The sequence below is a fragment of the Columba livia genome, chromosome 20 (genome assembly GCF_036013475.1).
Source record: "Columba livia isolate bColLiv1 breed racing homer chromosome 20, bColLiv1.pat.W.v2, whole genome shotgun sequence".
NCBI classification, from domain to species: Eukaryota; Metazoa; Chordata; class Aves; order Columbiformes; family Columbidae; genus Columba; species Columba livia.
Genome location: NC_088621.1, coordinates 5,168,740 through 5,193,224, shown reverse-complemented (window position 1 = coordinate 5,193,224; position 24,485 = coordinate 5,168,740). Strand labels below are relative to the sequence as shown.

The 24,485-nt window shown below is 43.3% G+C and overlaps 1 protein-coding gene and 2 non-coding genes across 4 annotated transcripts; all 3 read right to left on the bottom strand.

Moving 5' to 3' along the window:
• Positions 1-1,003: 1,003 nt before the first annotated feature.
• Positions 1,004-24,472, bottom strand: NCBP3 (nuclear cap binding subunit 3). 2 transcript variants are annotated; one of them, XM_065036411.1, is made up of 19 exons: positions 23,403-24,472; positions 20,784-21,246; positions 19,085-19,150; positions 17,442-17,547; positions 16,680-16,805; positions 15,478-15,606; positions 14,148-14,221; positions 13,304-13,412; positions 11,429-11,528; positions 11,000-11,106; positions 10,009-10,294; positions 9,032-9,189; positions 8,059-8,223; positions 3,936-6,868; positions 3,622-3,679; positions 2,485-2,513; positions 1,926-1,999; positions 1,600-1,718; positions 1,004-1,163 (listed from the first exon to the last, which is right to left on the bottom strand). In XM_065036411.1, the coding sequence occupies exons 2-14, from the start codon at positions 20,931-20,933 to the stop codon at positions 6,633-6,635; spliced, it is 1,812 nt and encodes a 603-aa protein (XP_064892483.1). In that variant the 5' UTR covers positions 20,934-21,246; positions 23,403-24,472; the 3' UTR covers positions 1,004-1,163; positions 1,600-1,718; positions 1,926-1,999; positions 2,485-2,513; positions 3,622-3,679; positions 3,936-6,632. The 2 variants fall into 2 exon arrangements, with proteins under 2 accessions (XP_064892483.1, XP_064892484.1); XM_065036412.1 differs by lacking the exon at positions 23,403-24,472 and having other exon boundaries at positions 3,936-4,332; positions 4,543-6,868; positions 20,784-22,083.
• LOC135575933 (small nucleolar RNA SNORD65) lies at positions 1,237-1,310 on the bottom strand. Its single transcript, XR_010467386.1, has one exon. It is a non-coding gene; the product is annotated as a small nucleolar RNA SNORD65 (small nucleolar RNA).
• On the bottom strand, positions 2,149-2,223 carry LOC135575929 (small nucleolar RNA SNORD49). Its single transcript, XR_010467382.1, has one exon. It is a non-coding gene; the product is annotated as a small nucleolar RNA SNORD49 (small nucleolar RNA).
• Positions 24,473-24,485: the final 13 nt, after the last annotated feature.

The following is a 24,485-nucleotide window of genomic DNA, read 5'->3' as shown; positions in this document are numbered from 1 at the left end:
CACAGTTGTTGATAGCAGCACCCAACAAAACCTCACAGCCAGCACTAACAAGTCATCAAATGCCGTTAGCATCCATACACAATACCAGAGAAATAAAGACAACCATTATTATTTCCAGTTGAGTAAACATTTTTTCACTTTCAGAAGTAATAGCGAGGTAACTTCTACTTGGAACTGTACCGTTAACGTAACTTTGAATCTTGTTGGCATAGAATGAGCATGTTATTCAGTCAGTTTATTAATGTTTACTAAGGTTAGTTTATTAAACTTTACTTTTTTTCAAAAAGCATAAAGATGCACTAAAATCTTTCACCTGGTGACACCAAGTGGGCAAAACGAACAGCAACATCTGCATTGTCTCTCAGTGGACACGCTTCATCACTTCAGGTTTGATGAGACCCTTATATTCCACGCCTCCTATAAATATAAAAGGAGCACTGAAGTGTCAGAGCCTGCCAGTTACACCAACAGAATGAATCTCACTGTGAGTTTCAGCCTCGGATGCAGTTTTTCCTCATTTAAACACATCTATTTTAACTCCAAGATTCCCCCAACCCCTTTATCTTACATTTATCAACCTCCATTGTAAAACAATTTTAGGAGTCATTATCACAAAGGCAGCCTTTTTTACTTAATAGCAACACTGAAGGATGCTGACAAGTTACCGTTTATGTCTTTTTTTTCCCCCTTTCTTTGCACATTTTGACCATTACTGGCCAGAATGTCATTGCTGCAGGAACAGACTCTGCTACCTCTGTAGCAAACTTGAGGTTGAGACCAAAATAATGAAGAAATAGCAAGCCTGAAACAAGCTACAGAAATAGTTGCATTTGCTCTTCTTGTTGTTAGGGGCACTGAAGGCCTCATCTGTCTAAAGCAATTAAATTACCAACCACCAGATAGAATTATAGCAAATTATAGGAGTGTTCAGTGTATTTATTAAAAACACATTGTGTAACAGAAAGGTATTCCTTAATGCAGTAAAGTGACAAAACCAGACACATTTGGTTTGAGATAATTTTAATATATGTGTGATCAGAACTGTGTAACTGTTACAGTTTCTTAACATATCGCAGACACGTAGTCTTTACAACCACTCGTCCCCAAGCTAATGCACGTTTTATTGGATTCCTCCTCACACAAGATGTTTTCAGCATGAACACCTGTAATACAACAGCATGAATAAGTTAACCATTTAACACTAAATACGAATCAATTTATTAACATAAGGGATATCATCAGAAAAACCATTGCTCACCACCAATCCATCTGCCGGTAATTCCAGCAATTTTTGGTTAGTTTCATCATATGATATCTTTAGTAAACCGATCAATTTCTAGCAAAGCAAAACCCCTTTGCTCTACAGGGCTGTCAGCAAAACTGCAGTGCAGAAGACAGCTGCTCTTATACATTTATTGTCTATATTTTAGTCTAACAAGTATTTTTTAGCCTTTAACTTCATTAATTATACCTTTAAAGCTAAAAATATACAGAAATAGAAACACAGCCAATGAGAACGTCCTCAACTAGCTCATGTATCTGACACCATAGCCAAAAACCATCACATTGAACTAAGAAAACATCAAATATTCAACTCACCCAGAAGAAATCTGCTCTTGCTGTCTCACCACCTTCCACAGGACTTGTCAAGAGCTGAACGTTAATGGGCAAACATTGGTAACAATTTGCACATGGCAGCCAGGACCTGTAAGCTCCACCTAAATACAGAGATACCAGGAAATAAGTATCCCAGCTCTTTACATTTTGAGGAAGAGAGGAGGGAAACCAGATTGATTTAAGCTATGAGGTTTGAACCTACAAAACATGCCTCTTGAGATTTTGGCAGCCTATAAGCTTTATTTATTCTTAAATTAGATTCCACCGGGTATAAAGCTCTACTTGGTGCAGTGAAATCCATCACTTACCTTCACGTTAGGGCCATTCCAAAGAGCGACCTGCTCCCAGTCCTAATTATGTGACGTTTATTAAAGACCAGGCTCTGCAGAGAAATTGAAACAGACAGACGTGAAGCTACATTAGGTGTTACAGGAGCACTTTTCACAGAAAGCAAGTATAAATGAAAGCTGGCCGATGAGTTCTAGAAGACCAGTTTCCAGACAACTAAAACTCTGCATGTGTGTAGCTGTATTTCAGACAAATAAGAAGGTTATCGTCAGTTCTCGCATCTGACGGCACTTCCTATTCAGGGTTATCATCATCAACAGCCAACAACTTTTGTATTTGACCACCTAAAACACAACAATTGTTTCATCTTAAACCAACTGTTCTATGTTTTCCACTTGGTTTATAAAACACGTTAGCTCTGTTAACATCACGGTAAGTAAAACTAGCTTAAAAGTTTTTGTTCAACTTGCTTTAAGATGTAATTATCACAGGTTATTTTTAATTAAGAGTCTTGTATTTCTTTATACTGTTAGCATGTAACCAAAGGCCAAAAACTTAACAACTTAAAATAAACTTTACCTTACTCTTCACTTCAAGACATCTTTCTGCTGTGGGAATAAAAGCAAAATCAGTATTACTACAATATTCTTTGGTAATAAATTTAAGAAATTACAATGTAGATCTATAAAAAAAAAGGCAGAACAAAACAACCCACCACACAGATCACACCAGAACCTCAGCACCGCTCAGTCTGCTTGAATTCCAGCCAAAGTTGCGTTTATATCCTAGAATCATGAATCGCCAAAATCTTTATCAGATGGCTTTTAGTAGTCAACAATCCGCTCTTTAACTGTTTTTAGTCAGGAAACTTAAAAATCTCCCTTACACAGCTGGCCAGACTGCACTTCCTTAAGGGCCATTTTTAAACGGGAACTCCACACAACCGCAGTTCTAAGGTTGTAACGTTCATTGCAGAGAGTCCTGCACATCGAACAACCAACAACGTGACCTGTTTGCTGAAAATCCATAGAAGGTATACAAGTGCCAAGCGCTAACCATGCACGTCTTATCTCCACAGCCCTTCCTGAGCTCTGAGCTTGGCCCAGCTCTGCTGGGAGGACAGGCTGGGAGCTGGGCTGTTCAGCCTGGAGAACAGAAGCTCCAGGAAGACCTTACTGTGGCCTTTCCATACTTAAAAGAGGCTGGTAAGATGGGGGCAGACTTTTTAGCAGGGCCTGTTGAGACAGGACAAGGGGTGATGGTTTTAAACTGAAGGAGGCAGATTAAGGCTGCACATGAGGAAGGAATTTTTGCTGCTGGGGGTGGTGAGAGCCTGGCCCGGGTTGGCCAGATTGGTGGTGGATGAACCATCCCTGGAGACATCCCAGGCCACGCTGGATGGGGCTCTGAGCAACGTGAGCTGGTGAAGATGTCCCTGCTCATGGCTGGATGAGCTTTGAAGGTCCCTTCAACCCAAACCAGCCTGCGATTCTGTTCTATGTGACGCTGGGAGCAGCAAGGGACGAGCCTGAGAGCAGCCAGGAGATTCGTGAGGAGGAAGGAACGGGGGGGGGAAAAGCTCCAGCCTCCCAGGCCTTTCGCTCCCGCTGGCAAAGACAGCGCCGCCCCGAACGCGGCCAATGGCGGCGACTCCCGGCCCCCTCACACACACACGCTCCCAGGCCCCCCCACCCAACCCAGGCCCTCTGAACTTACCAGGGAGCCGCTCCGGCCCCGCTCGCGGGTTCCCGGCGGCCGTGGGGACATGGCGGCCCTGCGGGGACAACGGGAGTCAGGGCCACGTGCTCCGAGGCCGCGTCACCAACGGCCCGTTCCCCCCTCCTCCCCCGAATGGTTTGGCCCAGCCCGAGCGGCCTTGCGGACGGGAAGGCACAGCGGGCGCCACCACTGCCACGGGGTGGGGTCCCCACCCTCAGCTCCGCTAGAAGAGAAGGGCGCTTCGCCCCGCAAGCCGGGCCTCTGCCTCCCACGACGGCCAACCGCCCCGTCCCAGGGAGGGAGACACTCACCACAACTTGCCCGCTCCCCAGCACGAAGGACGAAAAGGCCCAGGGTCTCCCGGCGGCCGATTATAAAGGCGTGGGACGTACCAACCCTGCCGCGGGGGAGCGGGCCGTACCACTGCTCCAGCAAGACGGGGGTGCGCCAGCGCATCCATTTCCCGCAGCGGGAGCGGAGCCCTCGGGCTTGTCTCAGCCTCGCGGGACCGCGGTTCGAGGCTGCGCCCTGTCGCGACCGGGCGGCGACAAGCGACACCTCGAAACAGGGACCCTCATCTTGTCCCCAGAAAGGTGCAAGCACCGCTAAAGAGCCAAGAACCAGCGCAGCACTGTCCTTTGTTACTGACGTTCAGTAAAGGTGGGCAGGCCAATTGATTTCAGCCCAGCTCTATTTGGGACAGAACAGCTGTTTAAATAAAAGCCAGGCAAACAGTCAAATTAGAAAACAAACAAACACACCAACCAAAACTCTTTATAGGTCCTTTAAGAGTAAATCTCTATTTTTCTTACACCTATGCTACCAGGGCATCATTAACACACATAAGCCTCCCCACAAACCATAAACAAAACCGACCTGACTAACGTGGGGGCATTTGTTAGGCGTATTTTTGACTACCTGGAACACAGAACTGGTGTTAACAGCTCTTCATCGAACAGAGCCTTTGCCTACATCTTGATTCCATACATGCACTTCTCTCGATTTCACACATCCACTAGTTCAGATCATTTGTATCGGTTGATGAGATTCTCTGCTCCCATTCTGCCCTTCATCCCAGCAAGTCTGTCCTTCACCAGGCTCAAATTCCGAATATTTACATGGAAACACAGCAGTTATCAGCAACGCCAAGAGCAGAGCACGACCAGTCTGCTGAGCTTAAAAACACACAAGGGCTCACCAGGATGCAGAAGTCTTGTCCTCGTGAGTCGTATCTACCGCCTCCTTTCAGAAAAACCAAAGGTCATCATGGATTCAAAACACAACACAAAGGTTTACTGGCAAAAAAAGACACTGGCTAAATAAATTTTATCAGGATCTTGAGAAATGGGTACGGTACCGGTGTGATTCTGCGTGAAAACTTTGGAAGGGATATTAATGAAAGCACACGTTAAAGTGAATTATTACAGTGATCAGACATTGCATTTACTCTCAACAGTATTTTTATGAGACATATTTATATATTCAATAATTAAATATAAAATCAAGGATGAGTGTCACAAAAGAAGAAAATAATAAGGCTTGAAGCCCAGCCAGTCCCCAGATTACCCTTCTAGTCACTGTACCTTTCATTTTACCTTTTTCACACTGCGATTCTTATACATAATAAAGCACTAAGAAAAGTTAACCGCAGATTCCTTGCTTCTGTGAAGCCTCAAACCTACTTCAACTTAGTACAAAAACAGGGGAAAAAAGAGAAAACACTTGTTTGTTAGAAATCAGAAAGGGGAAAAGGGATCTTCATAGATATTTTGGACTGACAGAATCTAGGAAATAGGGAAAATGCAAACAAATTTTCAGACTATCAAAAAGTGGCAGGCGATGGTTTTGCTACCTGTTCTATCAGAATGTGATGCCCCAGCATTATTCCTTATTTAGAATTATTGGCAATCAAAATAAATGCCATAGGCAACAAGACAACAAACGCAGTTGCACACTGATCAAACTTTTTTCCTACCTAGAGAGGGCACATGGGTAAAAAAAGCTGAATGTAAGAAGTCAACCATGTGCACATCCACTTGTACTATACAATAAGAACATTCAAAAATATTGACATGAGACAGTGATCCTATAGTTTTCCTTCTCTTTGTTATATATATATACATAGTTAAACAGCACATAGGAAAACACCACTATAGCTTTCACCATGGCCAACAGGAAAAATTCTCACAAATATAAAAATGTTTTTAAATGGTTAGACTTCTTCAAAACGTAATACAGACGAAATGAAAGAAATACAATTTGTCATGATGTAACGCAAATTTAAACTCTGTGGGAGTTCACACAATTCTCAAACATCCAGCTTTGCAGTCTTGAACAACTCAATCCCTACTACAGCAGAACGTAGCATCACCGAAATTGCTGAGCAGAATTCCTTGAGAGCAGTGATGCCACTTGGATACTATATGAAATTTCACCGTACTAAATGTGTAACTTAAATTCACATTCAGTATTTTGGAGGAAGGGAACATCCCAGTCCCTTTCTGCTTTCTCCTTGCTGGCTGCCTACCCAGGAAGCATTATTGTTATTACTTCAAGAGGAAAGGAGAGGTGCAGGTAAGAGCCAGAAGGGCAAGACAGCGATACTGATTATGAAATGCCCTGTTCTTTGGATGAACGGTGTAAGAGATTTTCTTAAAAGGCTCCATGTTAAAAATATTAAGAACAAAAAGGTCATCTTAAAAATGTAGAGCATTTCTGCCCCTTAAGTTCAAAGCCTGGGGAAAATCGTTCTGCTAGAATTAACGACAGGTTTGCTGTAATAAACACGGATGACAATGCCCTACGTAACACAGGGCCAACCACAGACTCTAGACAAACGTGATTGCTTTAGGTTTCAAGTGGCACACGCATCTCTGGTTTTGTATAAAAAGAAAAGAGATGCTTCTGGAACCTTCACTGCAGAGTCTTTGCCAGTGTCCAGCGTTTGGGCAAAGGAAATCGCGCCATGCTGCAGAGTCACAACCTTGAGGATCAGAATGTGAAAACAATCATGATTCCGTGTCTGATCCAGAACTGCTTTCTCGGCTGATTTCAATTTGTAGAGATGGCAAATTATCCAATCGACTCTTCTTTTGCCGAGACTGTTCTTTTTCCTTAATGAGAGCACCCCAAACCCGCTGGAGCTCTGAATCATCTTCCTCTGGAGATGCCACAGAGTTTTCAGGTTTATCCGAAGTCTTTTCTTGTGTCTTCGGAGCAGAGCCTAATCGGGTCCATAAATTACCTAATCAGATGAAAAACAAGTATTAAAAATACAGGACTAAAAGGAACTCTGGAGAAAGTGGGGAACCGAGTCTTAAATTTACTGCATCTCTAAATTTCTCATGCTCCTTCCACCAAAATGTTTGGCATGGAACTCACTATGCTTTGAAGCAGTAGCTGAAATTAAAATATGGAAAACTCAGTGCAGTCTTGCTCACTGTTTCCCATTTGCAGCAAATGCTACACAAAGGTCTGAAGGTTTTGACCAGTTTCAAAGTAGTTCTCTAGTTTTAATCATATCTATATTAAAATATTGCTCATAAAAGTATTCAGCTCAACTCACCTACAGGTACTTAGATTTGAAAGCTCTGAACAAACCCCAGGTTCCAGTATGAGTTGGGGAATGACCTGTTAGAGAGCAGCGTAGGGGAAAGGGACCTGGGGGTCCTGGTGGACAGCAGGATGACCATGAGCCAGCACTGGGCCCTTGTGGCCAGGAAGGCCAATGGTACCTGGGGTGGGTTAGAAGGGGGTGGTCAGTAGGTCAGAGAGGTTCTCCTGCCCCTCTGCTCTGCCCTGGTGAGACCACACCTGGAATATTGTGTCCAGTTGTGGCCCCTCAGTTCCAGCAGGACAGGGAACTGCTGGAGAGAGTCCAGCGCAGGGCAACAAAGATGCTGAAGGGAGTGGAGCATCTCCCGTGTGAGGAAAGGCTGAGGGAGCTGGGGCTCTGGAGCTGGACAAGAGGAGACTGAGGGGTGACCTCATTAATGTTTACAGATATCTAAAGGGTGAGTGTCAGGAGGATGGAGCCAGGCTCTTCTGGGTGACAACCAATGATAGGACAAGGGGTAATGGGTTCAAACTGGAACATAAGAGGTTCCACTTAAATTTGAGAAGAAACTTCTTCTCAGTAAGGGTGGCAGAGCCTGGCCCAGGCTGCCCAGGGGGGTTGTGGAGTCTCCTACTCTGGAGACATTCAAAGGCCTGGACACCTTCCTGTGTAACCTCATCTGGGTGTTCCTGCTCCATGGGGGGATTGCACTGGATGAGCTTTCCAGGTCCCTTCAACCCCTGACATTCTGTGATTCTGTGAAACATTTGCCAATTCAATTTCACTCAACTGAAGATCCTTCATGATTTCCTGCTGAAATTTCTCTTATACTCTAAACAAAAAGGAATTGCAGTATTACATTTTTCTATAAAACTAACCCGATTTCTTCTCTCTGGTGTCAGAGTAGAGGCCTTTGACATCTTGTTTGGGGATTCCCAGCCGGCTGTGTACATCTGATATTGGTTCTCGACGAGGAGCAGAAGTACTACTGGGAGGTTTAATTTCTGGAGAATGTGGTCTTTTTCCCAGTCTCTGCCGCACATCTAGGGATATTTTCAGTGATTAAAATGACAAAAATCATGTTGCATTTACTATAGTTCTGCCAGCTAATTTAATGCTCATCCACAATTTGTACAACTTGAAACCAGACAGATTCTCTGCTTTTATCTTTTCTGTACTATTTATACTCAGATTGCAGTCCTGGCAATGTCTGCAATAAAATTTATCCAGATTTCTTTTTTTTTTTGGCAATAAATCTGACATTTAATGTTTTCAGGTTGTGCTCCATCCAGATGATTGAAAATTAAACTATTCCATGGCTCGCCACATTGCTGCTTTAGCAGTACAGTGTGTATGTGTCCAGCATGAGGTATAATCATACAAAAATGGGTATGCCTTCAACCATTCTGTTCAGGTAACGGATACCTTGCTTTATAATTCTAATACCACTTGCTATTTTGCAGGATAAAATGAAAACCAAATTATAAGAATCTTAAACATATTGATGTTTCATTTTGTTCAAGAACTCCCCCGCATGCTACGTTTCTCATACAGAATCTCTGCCCCGAGGAGTGAGCAAATCAAACAGGACCAAGTGCGGGAAAACAGAAACAGGCACATAAACTGGATAACGAGAAATGTCACTCTTAACTCAAATACATTTCATTTTTCCCCAAAGCAATCCCCAATTCAGTCTCTTTGTGAGGAAAAATTAACTGTATAGATGCAGAAACAGCTGCTGAACAGAATTCCCTCAGGTTTGCTGGCTGCAGTGGAGCACAAATGTGAAATGAATACAACCATTTTAACAAGCCAGTCACAACTCTGCGCAATACGAGAGTTTAAAATTACCTGATTTTACAGTGCTGTTTGGCTGACGTGGCCCAATATTATTCTGACGCTTTTCTTCTAACAGTAGCCTTACATCTGCAACTTTCTCCAATGATCCTTTACTGCCAATCCGATTCTTGATGTTACTGGTTGCTATGCTATCTGCTCGCATGGAATTCCTAAAAAAAAAATAATAGATCGAACACCCCTGAAAGAAAATGAAGTTTACTATAGTTCTTAGGTCTTCTTGTATGTAAAATTACATCATAGCCAACAGTAGTATCAGGATTCCTCTACTGAGAAAGAGGTAAAGACATCACGTAGAAGAGCACGTGTTCCAGTCAGAATCCCACGTTCAGCACTAATCACATGAACACCTCAACATCCATTCCCAGGCAGGTACTGAGTTTGTCTCCTCAAGGCTGTGCCACTAATTCAGAATTCAGAACAGATAAGCAACCTCAAAATCATTAAAAGACTTGACATTATCATGAAGTATAATCATCCTACTGAAGGGACACACGTTAATGTTATTTTAACAATCTACATTATATACAACTTTGGTTGATACGCCCATAATGAACATCAATTCATTTTTATTGTCAACACTTAAGGGTTATTCTTCTTTCTGAGGAAGGGGTAAAGGGAAAAGGGAAAGACAAATTCTTTCTCCCTGGCCTAGCTATGAAATGCAAGAAATTAATTGTGCTTGCTTGAATAAATTTCCATTGATTCCTATTTGAGCTTCATTTTCATCAATAAGAAAGGTTACAGAAATCTGCAGAGGAAGCTGTATTTTTCAAATGTTAATTGTAATTTAAAGCCTGTATCACTGTTTTCTGTATTTCGCATTTCTTTTAAAAATATCTACTACAAGATTACGTTCAGAATAGAAAAAGTAGCTCCAGCAGTTTTTCTTTAAGCTTTGACACCTCTGCCACTAATGAAAATTTAGAATTCTTTTTCACTGATACTTTTAAAGAACAAGAAAATTTTACCTAATATTTTTCAGTTGTGATTCCACCTCATCTGCATACATCGTCATTTTCATGCTCTTTTTGGGAGAGGGCGTTGATATCATTTTCAGCTCAAGGTCATAGTCCATTTCATCCGAATCGGACGCACTAGCACTCGATCGTCTGGCTGCACTGCGCTCTCGGGACTGTTTGAAAGCTTGCAGTTCATCACGGTACTCAACCACAACTCTGTCATCTTCATCCATATCCTGATCTTCTTCCTCCTCTTCTTCCTCCTCAATGGGTTCCTCAGGAACATTTACTAAGCCTGTAGCAAAACAAACCGGTTCTGATAAACTGAAGTTTAGCATTCATATAAGGCACCTTAAATTCAAGGCAAAAAAAGAAAAATCACTGTAATTAATGTTCAACTACAAATGAGTCCTAGGAGTTCTCCAACGCTAAAGAGAGAATATTTTGCAAAATATACTAAGTGTAATTACAGAATAGCCTAAGTGGAAGAAAATCACCACAGGAGAAAAAAGTCCATGGTGTTCACTATCTCGGAAGACTGTTCAAGCATAAAGCTGGACTGAAGATATAAAGTACAACTGCCTCTGCAGTAGGTGCAGATCATCGTTCCTAAGTCTACTTAATAGAAAGTCCTAATATTTATTGTTCTACATCTAGAGCTTGCTTTTTAATTGAACAGAAGAACTGACGTAGCAAGTACAACAGACTGCCAAGAAGTTTAAAGTCGACTCTTCTTTTTGCCCTTGACGCTATAGCCCCCCACGTCTAAATCTGTAAAATAAAAATAGCACGTAAAAAGCAGCAGCTATTTTGGTAAGGCAATAAGCAGCGTGAAGTTATTCCCTGTGAACTCTTAAAATGTGATTCAGTTACAGAAATATTTTTTAAAAGTACACTTGAGTTTCACACAGTGCAGAGGATCACACGAGGCATTAAGATCCTTTCCAGCCCTTCATTCCCCCGTGTGATCTTACCGAGTCAACATAGCGGCATCGATTACCTGAATGACGATGTTTGTAAGGAGGAGTCAAGCCAACATCATCCCCAATAAGCGTCCTTTTCTTTATCACATCCCGATGGATCCGACGTGAATGGTATCTTCTCTTCCTGAAACACCATAAAAAGAATGAGACTCCTGACAAAGAAAAGGCATCAGGAATGAGTCATATTCAGCTCTGAATTAAGCACACGCAATTATCACTCATTTTGATAGCAGACATACATTTATGTTCTGAATGTTTGGAATATAAACATTCTTTTAATGAGAAAGTACTCCCCTTGCAAATTCATAGTCACATTGTAAAAACATTATTTACACATAAGAAACTCCTGAATAAATTGAATAGAAAGAAAATCCACAAATTAAAACCAGTTTGGACTATCTTGTCCAATTACCTACAATGCTGCAATTCCTCTATCAAATACTCACCAAGAATTGCTAAGAATCCCCTTCATGCCTCCATAATTTGGATTGCCGTATTTCATGTAATACTGACTTCGCCTTGCGGCTCCCAGCTCTTTTTTGTCATCTGAAAAAACCCATAAATTAAAGGAATATTTCCACCTTAGAATATATCTTACAACACTAGCATAAAATTAAATAACCATCCAGTCAAAGACACAGTGAAAGTACAACTGAACGTGCCTTACAGATCAGTGTTATTTCATTCTCCTTCACAAAGGACACAATTTTGCTGACACCTCTGAAATTTCTCCTACCACCACAGTTCTGTGTCTAGAAACTTAATTCTAAGGAGATTGAGTTTCTACATATCAGCTTAACAGAGCATTACATCCCCCTGGAACTGCTGGAGGCCATACTTACCTTATTCATGACCTTTCTTTTCTTTATGGATGTGTCACTTCCCACCTGGCCCAGAAATGATACGGATTTTCATTTTACTCATAATTTAACAACTCAACTGTATTTAGCAATAATTTCCACTAATAGCTCATCAGCATCTCAAATGATTTTCATATCTATAAAACGTGGAATTTACCTCTATGGAGAAAGGTATGATAAAACCTATCTTGTGGTACTGGGAAGAATGCCCTGAGCCCAATTTTATGTACAGTAATTTTCATTCAAACTTGCACCAAATCTAATTGATTAGATTAGAAACCTGAACCAAATCTAATTCACATGTGGTGAATGGGGCTGCATCCAGCTGGTGGCCAGTCACTAGTGGTGTCCCCCAACGGTCAGTGTTGGGTCCAGCCCTGTTTAACATCTTTATTGATGATTTAGATGAGGGGACTGACACCATCATCAGCAAATTTGCTGATGACACCAAGTTGGGAGGGAGTGTTGACCAGCTGGAAGGCAGGAGGGCTCTGCAGAGGGATCTGGATAGACTGGAAAAATGGGTCGATTCCAATGGGATGAAGTTCAACAAGGCCAAGTGCCAGGTCCTGCACTTTGGCCACAACAACCCCCTGCAGCGCTCCAGGCTGGGCACAGAGTGGCTGGAGAGCAGTCAGGCAGAAAGGGACCTGGGGGGACTAATGGACAGGAAGCTCAACATGAGCCAACAGTGTGCCCAGGTGGCCAAGAAGGCCAATGGGATCCTGTCCTGTATCCAAAACAGCGTGGTCAGCAGGACAAGGGCAGTGATCCTTCCCCTGTGCTCTGCATTGGGGAGGCCACACCTGGAGTATTGTGTTCAGTTCTGGGCCCCTCAGGTCAGGAAAGAGACTGAAGTGCTGGAGCGGGTCCAGAGAAGAGCAACAAGACTGGTGAAGGGACATGAAAACAAGACCTACGGGGAGAGGCTGAGGGAGCTGGGCTTGTTTAGTCTGGAGAAGAGGAGGCTTAGAGATGACCTCATCACTCTCTAGAACTACATGAAGGGCAGTTCTAGCCAGGTGGGGACTGGTCTCTTCTCCCAGGCAGTCAGCAATAGGACAAGGGGGCACGGGCTTCAACTCTGCCAGGGGAAATTTAGGCTGGAGATTAGAAAGCAATTCTTTGCAGAGAGAGTGGTCAGGCATTGGAATGGCTGCCCAGGGAGGTGCTGGACTCACCGGCCCTGGAGGTTTTTAAACTGAGATTGGACATGGCACTTAGTGCCATGATCTAGTAAACGGACTGGAGTTGGACCAAGGGTTGGACTTGATGATCTCTGAGGTCTTTTCCAACCCAGTCCATTCTGTGATTAAATGTGGATTTATTGCAAAATCATACTTATTGATTAGCAAAAAAACCTAAAAATTTTGCAAATAAAAATTAGGTACTTCAAGTCACTAGCCAACAAATAAAACGACAAGTGGTTAACTCATTATGCTTGTTACGCTGTTCATTTACCTTTAGTAGCAAATCTCATGAATAGCTTGTTTCCTTTAGCCAGTTTATTGGCAGGGCGAAGATCATTACGCAGGAGAGAATCCTCTTCTACCTGGGAGAGGGCATCCAACTTTGGGGGGCAAAAAAGGTATTTTGGACTCAAAAATAAAATTACTGTTGAATGAAAACTGGTTACTTACAGAGAAGAAATCAACTGATTATTAAGAAAGTTACTTTTCAAATTATGTTCTAATGAACTCTGCTTTTTTCTTGACAAACTAACATGCATCTTTGAAGTAATTTGCCCTAAAAATTTAAAACATTTCCTTCTCTTCCTTCATAACATTATTTTAGTTTATATCTGCTTTACAGAAACTAAAATTCAGACTTCTGTGTTCACTAAGCCATTCCTAAAGAAAGTACTAATCACACCTATTATATTTTCAGTCCATGAAGATTAAATTCCTTACAAAACATCAATGCGTATGCTGATTTGCACACATGTCTATGGACAGACAGCCTAAATACTCTTTGTCTCTTTAAGCGTTGCCTTCCCTGTTGAAAGGTCATTCCCTTCCCTTGCCTTATTGTTCTTTCGTTGCCTCCTCTCAGCAGAAAAGAGCAGCCAGTCCAGCTCCTACACGCTGGATGCCTCAGTACTCTTCAAAATCCACTTTCACAAAAGCCTCTTATGCACCTGTTCTCACCAACAGCGTATCTGCGCTTCCTGCCATTTTCCCCTCTAATCTATTCAATAATTAAACTGTGAATTGCAAATATATATGGTTTAAACTACAATGTTATGAAAACTTTACATCAGAGCAAAACTTCCATAACAGTGTTTTCATTTTCCTTCAGTACTGACCTCAACGTCACTTGGATTGTCATCCTCAACCTCGCCTTCTTCTGTCTCGTCATCAGAACTTTCCTCCTGTTTTTCTAAAAAGGAAAATAATTGGAAAGAAAGAAACACCTCCATTTTAGTGTCAGTCACATTCAGTTATTACCTACAATCTCTGAAATCAAACTGAAGGTGTTATCCTTTCTTCTGTGCAGCCTAGAGAATAACCAAACCAGTCAAAGTCCACAGAAATTTGAAGCACGCATGAGCACAGAATTGCATGAACTAGGCAGCCCCCGTGCAGGTAACTGCCCGTGGCAGCACACATGGATTATTAATTTAATTCTTTGAAAGCAAATGAAATTGCACTGCATTTCAGGGCATGACAGAGACCAGCAAGGCCAAGACCGTAAAAGGAGTGTAAGAGCCTATTTCCTTCAGCCTCCCTTTAAAATGCTGCAAATACCTACAAGTATTGGATACTACCAATGTAAGTTATTATTCAAAAGCTTAGAAGTTTCTGAGAAGAGGAGAAAAAAAAATCTTGGTGACTTAATTTTGAAGTGAAATAACTAACAGAAGAGTACATGCTTCCAGAACTACCAAAATTGTGAGATGCTTGTAGATATTTTTTCACAGAATCACAGAATGTCAGGGATTGGAAGGGACCTCAAAGATCATCTGGTCCAATCCCCCCACGGAGCAGGAACACCCAGATGAGGTTACACAGGAAGGTGTCCAGGTGGGTTTGAATGTTTGCAGAGGAGGAGACTCCACAACCCCCCTGGGCAGCCTGGGCCAGTGTCTGTCACCCTTACTGAGAAGAAGTTTCTTCTCAAATTTAAGTGGAACCTTTTGTGTTCCAGTTTGAACCCATTACCCCTTGTCCTATCATTGGTTGTCACCGAGAAGAGCCTGGCTCCATCCTCCTGACACTAACCTTTAGATATCTGTAAACATTAATGAGGTCGCCCCTCAGTCTCCTCTTGTCCAGCTCCAGAGCCCCAGCTCCCTCAGCCTTTCCTCACACGGGAGATGCTCCACTCCCTTCAGCATCTTTGTTGCCCTGTGCTGGACTCTCTGCAGCAGTTCGTATCTGAATGTGACCCTGCATTTAACATGTTCAGTATCAACTGAATTACTGCTTTTGGTCTGGCTCCAACCCACCTTTTAAGAAGCAGCTTCTTCAAAAGGTTTCCAAGATGAAAGCCTTTTTTAAAGTGGCAGAATACATTTACCTGAAACTATACGATAGAAGCTCCTTCAGTAATTTACATTATGCAGTACCCAAGCACAAGTTTAAAGTTTCATTGATTTAACTAGATGATGCCTATATATGCATATCTCAATCTACCTTTCTTGTTTTTTTCAGCTGTCTTCTCTTCATTGTTTTCTCTGCTTTTTGTTTTCTCCTGATCAGGTAAGGAACTCATATTTATTAGAGCCCGTGTTGCTGTTACTTCATCAAGCCAGACCACATTACCTATGACATATAGAAACACACAGAAAAACAAAATGCAGTTTGTATCATCAGTCACGCACACTGCATTAGTGGAGGGAAATTACTGACAGAAGTTCAGAAACATTCTTATAAAGTGACATGACAAATAAAATAATCAGATATATCTCTTATAGGGAAAGTCAGATTCTTTAACACGCTTGATAAGCTGGAGGACGCGCAGCTTTCCAAAAAACATACACAACAACTGACCAAAACCAAATAAAAAACACAGAAATGCACAAGCATATATATTAGAATTTCCTGAGCAGAGCAGATTAGGATGTTGGACCAGGCTCAGTGTATTCCATGACTGTGTTAGCACACAAATGCAATTAAAGGGGGAAAAAAAAAAAAAAAATTTAAAAAAAGAAGAAATCAGAAGAAGAAATCAGCCTTGATTTTTTTTTCCCTTTGGCAATTTAACAGAACCTTGGACTTTGTTGCAGAATTCTGTTAATCTTTTCCAAAAAAACGTGAAAACAGGAGACTGCTCAAGTATACATTATAGTGTACACAGGTTAACTATCTTTCTGTCAATCTAACTGCATGCTTACACCCCAAAACAGCCCTTGCAACGTGAATTTACATCCCTTTTCCAACCTATGGAAATCCCATTCAGCTGCTACCTCCTTCCACCCACTAATTTCTCCTTGAGAACGCACCGAACAAATAAGGCAACAAGTCTGCTCCTTTGCAGCACAAAACCACACCGACCTGTCTAACTGCATACAGCTCCATCATCTGCGCTCACAATGTCACCTTTTGTGACACTCAGAAGCCGGTACACTATTTATGTCAAGATGTAAGCAGCACAAAATTTTAGACCTTTTTTTTTCCCCACTTAAGATACCTTCAAGTTCTTCTATGTTCTTCCCAATAATAAATGCTCAACCAGATAGTGGGTTTGATTTTCATCATATGCTAAGACTAAGGCAAATGACAGGGAAATTGAGACAGAGATCAGTGACTTTGAAAGCCACTAAGACATCTGAATTACAGGAGTGAACAATATTTAAAAAGCATAAGAATTACAGACAAAAACTCTGTTTACTTACATGATGTATCATCCAACCACTCAATATGAGCAGGAGGATACTCCTTGAAATAGGCAAAGATGTCCTGTGTACTCATCTCATCCACTCCACAAATGTAAATTGTGTCCAATCTCACTTTAGGAATTGCTATAAGAGAAAGAGATAAAAATCTGGTACTCATTTCCACAGAGTAAGCTTTTATATCAGTAACATATGGGTTTATAAAGCAAACATTTTGACGCAGCTGAAGGGAAGCTAATTAAAGCAAAGTATGATGTACAGAATTTTAAAACGCCGTAACTTGATTTACTATTCCACAACGCAAAACTTCAATAAATTGAGGTTTAAAAAGATGTAACATTACAAGCAGTGGTAGATGCAGGCACTGCATAGCAATCAAACCGCCTTAAAAACATTTCTTTTTAAAATGCTGCTGAAGTACTACCATTAAGTACTAATGAGCCAGAATACTAATGAGGCCTGTGACCAGGACACATGTAGAAAACATGTCCACTTGTGTCACCTGATGCAGAGCTCTGAGAGGCCACAGCTTAGTGGGTCCAAGCTGCCCGGTGGAAATAAAAACCTCGAGAACTAACTGGATATCGAAAGCACCAATCTGTTGTGCACACACACACACCTCCCGGCTGATCAGCTCATACTCCAACATGGCCAGTTTGCCACCTAGGGGCACACAGCACAGAATCTGATCTCACTGTGCATGAGGCACAGAGTCCTCCAAACAGTGAGCAAGGTCTGATCTTTGCAAAGATAAACTCATACCTTTCTTCATCATGTCCCGATCCAGCGCCACATTCCTTTGGGCGAGATTCACTTCAGCTCGAAAATGAAAGCGCTTTGCTCTTTGTTCCTTCTTCTCAATTGCTTCCTTCAAAATGCAAAACAACACAGTCAAAACAGGAATGACAACAGCATTCCCAGCAAGTGGTACTGAATGACTAGATATTTAAAATTAAAATCTACCAGAGAGCATCTATATTAATAACTGTACTAACTCTGAAGAGACCTCTAAGTCTCAGGGATCAAAACGATTCACTAAAACATTTCTGCGACACATGATAGTTTTAATGTAGGACCAGTAACATAATGGGAATCAAGATGCATGGAAAACCAGCTGTCTCGGACAATGCTCAGACTCCATGATGGAACAGTAACATCACATTTTCCTTCCTAACAAACATATAGAGGCTGTGCTCGAAAAAAGCTCCCTTAAAACACACATTTCCAGCACATGGATAATCCATCTTTTAAGATTATAGAGATTTTTCCCTGTCTGTTTTTTAAATAGATACAAAAATGTAAACTTGTCTCTCTGAGCATGGATTTAACAACACTCACTGGAGTGCTGACTACAGAGATCTTATTTAGACAGGCAATTCAAGCTGGTTTTAAGTAGCTCAGGAGCAACAGGTCATGTGCATCTTGTGCAATTTTTAAAACTAACTGCAAAGTCCCTTATTCTACAGAATTTATTGGGAAGCATATAGATTTTTTGGAGTTTATTGACCAAAGTCAAATTTGGAACATAAACTGTGATTAAGTAAAAACTGCCATCAATGATATCCAAATAGACATGGGCCTTTTACTAGGTTTTAAAGATTGCCAAAAAATCTTTGACCACATTTCTTGAAGTTTTTCAGACTTGCATCATTAAAGAACGTAACAACAGATGACAGTTTTCCCCTGACTTCAAATTCTTTACCGAATTACAATGCAGACAAGCCAGATCTTTATGACAAAAAGCTGATTTTCAGTCTTCATCTGGAACTCTTTGATAAGCATGATCTTCCAAGCCTCATTAACGCAAAGAATATGACAAAATGCTTTTGCTCCACTACCAAATGCCCGATATAGCGGTCAATTGTACAATATGAAACAACAGCCAATTCGGTATTAAATGTACAGAGATGAGCTGCAGGATTAAACCTCCGAAGCTCCACAGAATTATGTAACTTTAAGTAATTCAAATGCAACAGCTGTTCACATTCTTCAAACGATGTCTTAAATAATTAAACAATAAGATGCCCTCGAAAGATTCAAGCACCAAAACTAGATTTTCCTGCCAAGTATTTGTTCTTCCTTCTGTCACTCACCTAGGAGGAAAAAGCTCAGCTGACTTGTCCCAAAGGACTTTGTTCTGCAATATCGAGTGGCACCACAGCAATTTCAATAGAAACATCTTCAAGTTTTGGCACACAAATTTTTGTAACTTAAAAAACATAATTCTTAGAATTTCTAAGAGATATCCTGTCCTGATGCAGGCCCCAAAAGGAGAACTCCCTAGTTCTTGGAAGATGCCAGCTATCTGAACATGAGGCTAAGCTGAGGAAGAAATAAATGAAACAGTTCCCCCTCTCCAGTAGCAATAACTAGAATATACTGAAGAACCAGAGCACAAAAATTACCTTGGAATTTACATCTATTCCAGTAATGAAACTTCCAGCTTTGTTTTCATATCTCCTACTAGTGTCCTGAAACAAAGCAAAATGGTGATGAAATCTCAATGAACACTGAAAGCAACATATTACTAAGGTGCAAAAAAAATCTGGCCATTTCTATGAGAAAAACATCCTCTTTTCCTTAATCCTTATTCCAAGCTACATCAGACAGAAACACAAGCAATAGCTCTCAATGTTGCCGTGAAGTTAAAATATGAACTGAAACAAACTGCCTTCACTTTTAGGGATTCTTTCATTTGACAAATTTAGTTTCTGCATCTGCTACTTTCTCTCAGCAATACACAGAATGCCACCAAACACCTTTCCTAATGCAAGTTTCCACAAATTTGGTTTCAGATTTAACAGTTATACCCGACTCTTGAAATGTCAATTTGCAACTGAAGAGTCAGAACACCAAGCCATATTCACAAATAAAGAAATAACTTTTACCCCCACTCCTATCAATATTTCAAACCCAACTTCCAAATACCAGCAAGATGAAGCTTTACTTTTTTTGAAACAATGCTACTGATAAAGAGTAAAAATGGAGAATGATGCGGGATAAAAATGCCATTTCCATCAATCAGACTGCTGAGTTCACAAGTCTGCACTGAACCACACAGACCCTGGACCAACGACCCAATTCTGTCCCTTCCATGGTTCGCATATTAACAATGGCCCCTGTTCATTCTGGCACGCTCAAGGCCATCAGCTGCCAAAAGTCTGGAGCTGGAAGAACACATCTTGCTTTCTTTAGGGGTGTGTTCTTTACATGTGTGCCGTGATAATTATTTTGGCTAAAGGACTTTTTCTAGAAAGTAGGCCACTCTCAATTTAGAAACACCAAAGTACACACAATCTAACTGCTTTTCTTTGTAACAACATTGAGGTTTGTCTAAAGCTGCCAAATCTTTAGAGCTATTAAAAATAAAAAGAAAGGTGAACTAAACACTATTTTTTAAAGTTAAAAACCCCCATTGTCTGAGGCTGACTCATGAAGCACAAGGAAGCACACTATGGTGCTGTCTCTTAGGCCACGTATTGGGTAGAAACTCAAGCACGCCAGTAGCTCAGCTAATGAGGGATTAGTTTCTAAAGTAATTTGTACACAAGTTTTGAAAGGAAAAGACTACTTAAGAGTTTAGAAGAGCTGTGACCCACTTTCATGTAATAAACATGATCCTACCAAAACTTATATAGGAACCACTAGCCAAAAGGAGAGAGGGGGAAAATATAAAAGGGAGGGGGAAGAAAACCTTCAAAATCCACTCATGAGATCCCACATCTCCAGTGCCTCCAACTCAGTTCTCCCAGTTACCCCTGCTCGCTCTGTCCCTTGCAGCAAGTGCTCCTTTCACACTTTCCCACCCCAGCCCTGCTCTACAGGCCGCCCCTCCACCCCAAACCCTCCTCTCCACCCCCTCGATTCCCTCCTCCCCAAGCACACCCCGGCCCTTTCCCCTCACGACGTTTCCCCCCACACTCCCCTCATACCCCCGAAACCCCCTCATGCCCGCCCCCCCCATCCCATCTTTCCCCGCACTCACTCCCTACCCCATATCGCCCGTTTTCCCACGAATCTACCCCAAAATGCCTTCGCAGCACCACCTCAGGAACCGGTCCCTCCTTGTCCCCTCCGCCCCTGACCCCACCGCACGCCCCTCACCGGAATGAGCTCCCGGAGCGACCGCCTCACAGGGATGGTCTCCAGCTCGCCCTCTTCCACTTCCATAGGCTCAGGCTCCGGACCACGGGGCTCCGTCGCTGCCGCCGCCTCCGCCTTGACCGAGATCCGCAGGCCCCGCACGGCCGCCATGGCTCCGCCAGGCCCACCCAGCGAGACGGCACTGCCGCGGCACAGAGCGCCGCCTCCCAGAGGCACCACTGAGGTGTCAGGGCGGGTAGAGCGCCGCCCGGAGCTAGAGCAGGCTGGGCGCCAGCCATAGAGAGGCGGGGAGAGCGCGGCGCCGCCGGTCCGCCAGGGCTACGCGGGGCGGGAGAGCAGTGCCGCCATCTTGCCCAGGCCCGGCCGCGGTGCAGGGGAACGACACCCGGTGTGCGGGGAAATGCGGGACCAGCGGGAGGCGGCGGGTTGGAAGGTCCAGGGTCGTTATAGCGGGGGCGGCTTCCTACAGGGATTTTCATAAAAGCGACCTGAATTCTCAAAAAGGTTCTTTTCCCCTTCTTTACTACAGGAAGATGCCTCCAGAATTTATCTCTGATAAAATAAATCTAATTTTCAGCTTATGGATTTCCACAGTGAGACTGTATCCTATCGCTTTTGGGCTCGGTTACCATCTTTGCGACAGTGTTCAGACTGTTTGGAGACGGGAGCCGTGGCTCCCCTTGGCCTCAATTAGCCACGCTGGTTTAATTATCCCCACTAGATAAATTCCTAATTCCCCTAATTATGCTAAGAAGGAGTTTTCCAGCTGGGAACATGAAGGCTCCTCCCTTTACGCATAACCCAGCGGGACTAATACAACTTCTCGCTGCCCGTCACGCGCTCCAAGCTTATTTATTTTTACCAATCTCAGCACAATAAGCTGATGCCACCTGCGGTCACCCTGAAGTGCTATATTGGGTGGGGACATCACGTGCCACCAGCATCTGGCAGGAACCACCAGCACGGGTGACACTTCCAAGCCAGGTGTGCACAGTTGTGGCAGAGGCCACGCACACGTAACGTGAACATAGGGAGTAAACAGGACACAGACGCCTCCCACGAGGAGCAAGTTCGGAAATAATTGCACGAGGAAACACATTTCTGTGGCAGAAAAGCTATTTCTGGAGGTCATGGGATAAAGAAATGAAAAGATGCAGCTTTGCCTACTTTAGTTTTAATTTTCTAAGTAGGACGCAGTATTGATGTTTGAGATCTAGACCAGATTTACAAAGTCTGAGCCTTCAAAGTACCAGTTGGGGCAGGACTGCGCGACACGGGGCTGCTTGGCACTGCCATCGTTACGCTGCCATCGTTACGCTGCCATCGTTACACTGCCATGGTTACACTGCCATGGTTACACTGCCATGGTTACGCTGCCATCGTTACGCTGCCATGGTTACGCTGCCATCGTTACGCTGCCATGGTTACGCTGCCATCGTTACACTGCCATGGTTACACTGCCATCGTTACGCTGCCATGGTTACACTGCCATCGTTACGCTGCCATCGTTACGCTGCCATGGTTACACTGCCATCGTTACGCTGCCATCGTTACGCTGCCATCGTTACGCTGCCATGGTTACACTGCCATGGTTACACTGCCATGGTTACACTGCCATGGTTACACTGCCATGGTTACACTGCCATGGTTACGCTGCCATCGTTACGCTGCCATCGTTACGCTGCCATGGTTACACTGCCATCGTTACGCTGCCATCGTTACACTGCCATGGTTACACTGCCATGGTTACACTGCCATCGTTACACTGCCATGGTTACACTGCCATCGTTACGCTGCCACCGTTACGCTGCCATCGTTACGCTGCCATCGTTACGCTGCCATCGTTAGCAGACGAAGCCTTCGATCACCCCAGATCTTTCCTTATTTTGTTTCTTAACATCCCTGGATGTCACCTAGGACAGAGCGCAGCTACGCTACAGCCCTCTCCGCTCAGCAGAATCTCAAGACTTGTTGAATTCAGGCAAGAAACTTTGTACCAATTAACTGTGGCTTAAGTTTTAGAGCTCCTTAGGAAAAAAATATGATCCCCGGGCTGGGAGGGAAAATAAAATCAGGCGAGGAAAACCGGGACTGGGTGCTGGTGGGGCTTTTCCTGCCAGGTAGGAATGGAATATTCCATCAAAATTTTACTTTTTGAGAATCTTGTTATTAACAGTTAATTTGTCAGAATTAAAAACTGTTTTATTCTTCTGAGACTGTGGCCAAGAGTTTTGTTTTAATTTCACGTTTGTCTCAGGCTGCAATCCCTCTCTCTGTGATACCACCGCAGGAAGCAAGTTTGGGCTCCACCTTTGTTGTGGCCTTTGTGCGGAAAGGATGTGTCAAGGGTAGAAAACTGAGGAGCACAGAGGTTAAATATTGGAGGAAAAAGGAATTTGGAAAAGGTTACCAGTCATTTTCTGGAGAAGCCTGAAGTAAGAAAGGCTGTTACAAATAAGGAAGGCCAGAGAGTGCCTGAATAAGAAGCCATACCAGCATAAAAGTGGCAAAAGAAGCAGCTTAAGGTAGAAAAGTGTTAGTTATTTCCCAGTTTCTGACCACTAGAGGGAACTCTTGCAGCAAGATTCCCAGCAGAGAAAACCAAAGCTGAGCTCCTACCTATAGTCCATGTGCAGAGAGGACAGGATCACCAGAAGGATGTTACTTTGTGAAACCATCAAATAAGCTGAAATCAAGCACCTGATGTTTTCTTAACCACAGGCTCCCACCTGTAAGACAGAATATTTTCTCACAGTGATATTGCGGAGGTAAACACGCCCCTGGTTACCTGACACAACGCCAAAGTCCCAGACACGAGGCGGTTACAGGGCTCCAAAGTGCTCCACAGGAAAGCGGGGACGCTCGTTCAGCCAGGCAGGACACAGCACCCGCACGGCTAAGGACAGCCGTGCTCTAACATTGTGTTTATGCAACTGCTACCACATGGAGACCACACAGTTGGAAAAGCACATTCCTTTCTGGGAAAAGCTCAGAGCTGGAACAGAATTTGAAATACATTTATCCAGGCTCTATAGACATTACTCTGGAATTTAAGAGAAGTTGGAGAACAATCTAAAAGTGCTTTATTCTTATAGACATCACTCCTCATTTGTGCGTGTGCACACATATTCCTCTGTGGAACCAGCAGAACTTAATCTCCTGCCTTTTTGCAGGCCCCTGTGCTAATTCACTCAGTGAACTGCCCCACATAAAAATGAATTTTTTGCAGGGCTATTTTTAACCCAGAAGAGCTCGTTGGCCCCATTCAACCTGCAGTCCCATGAAAACAGCTGTGCTGTTGGGGTGGGAATGTGCAGCTGGCAGGGAAGAGGAGAGCAGGAAAAGCGCTGGTGAAGCTCTGGAGGAAACGCAGTGAGCTGCACCTTAATGAGCAGACAAACCTGGCCTCGCATGCTGCCACAGGAGGGAACTGTGACGCTCGGGGGTTACCCTTCAGGGATGTACCAACCAGAGACAAGTCCTGGCCCACCCTGGGGCAGAGGCCGCGCTACACCAGCGCCCTCAGCCCTTCCTCCCGCCGGGACGGGAGAGCAACGGGGAGGCGTGAGGAGAGACCAGCCCTGGAGGCGGTCGCTGCTGCACTCAGGTACCCGGAGCAGCCCATCCCGGTGACGGACAGTCCCCACCGACACCTTCACAGGGAGCGAACACACCTCCCGCTCCCCGCCGCGCCGCGTTCCC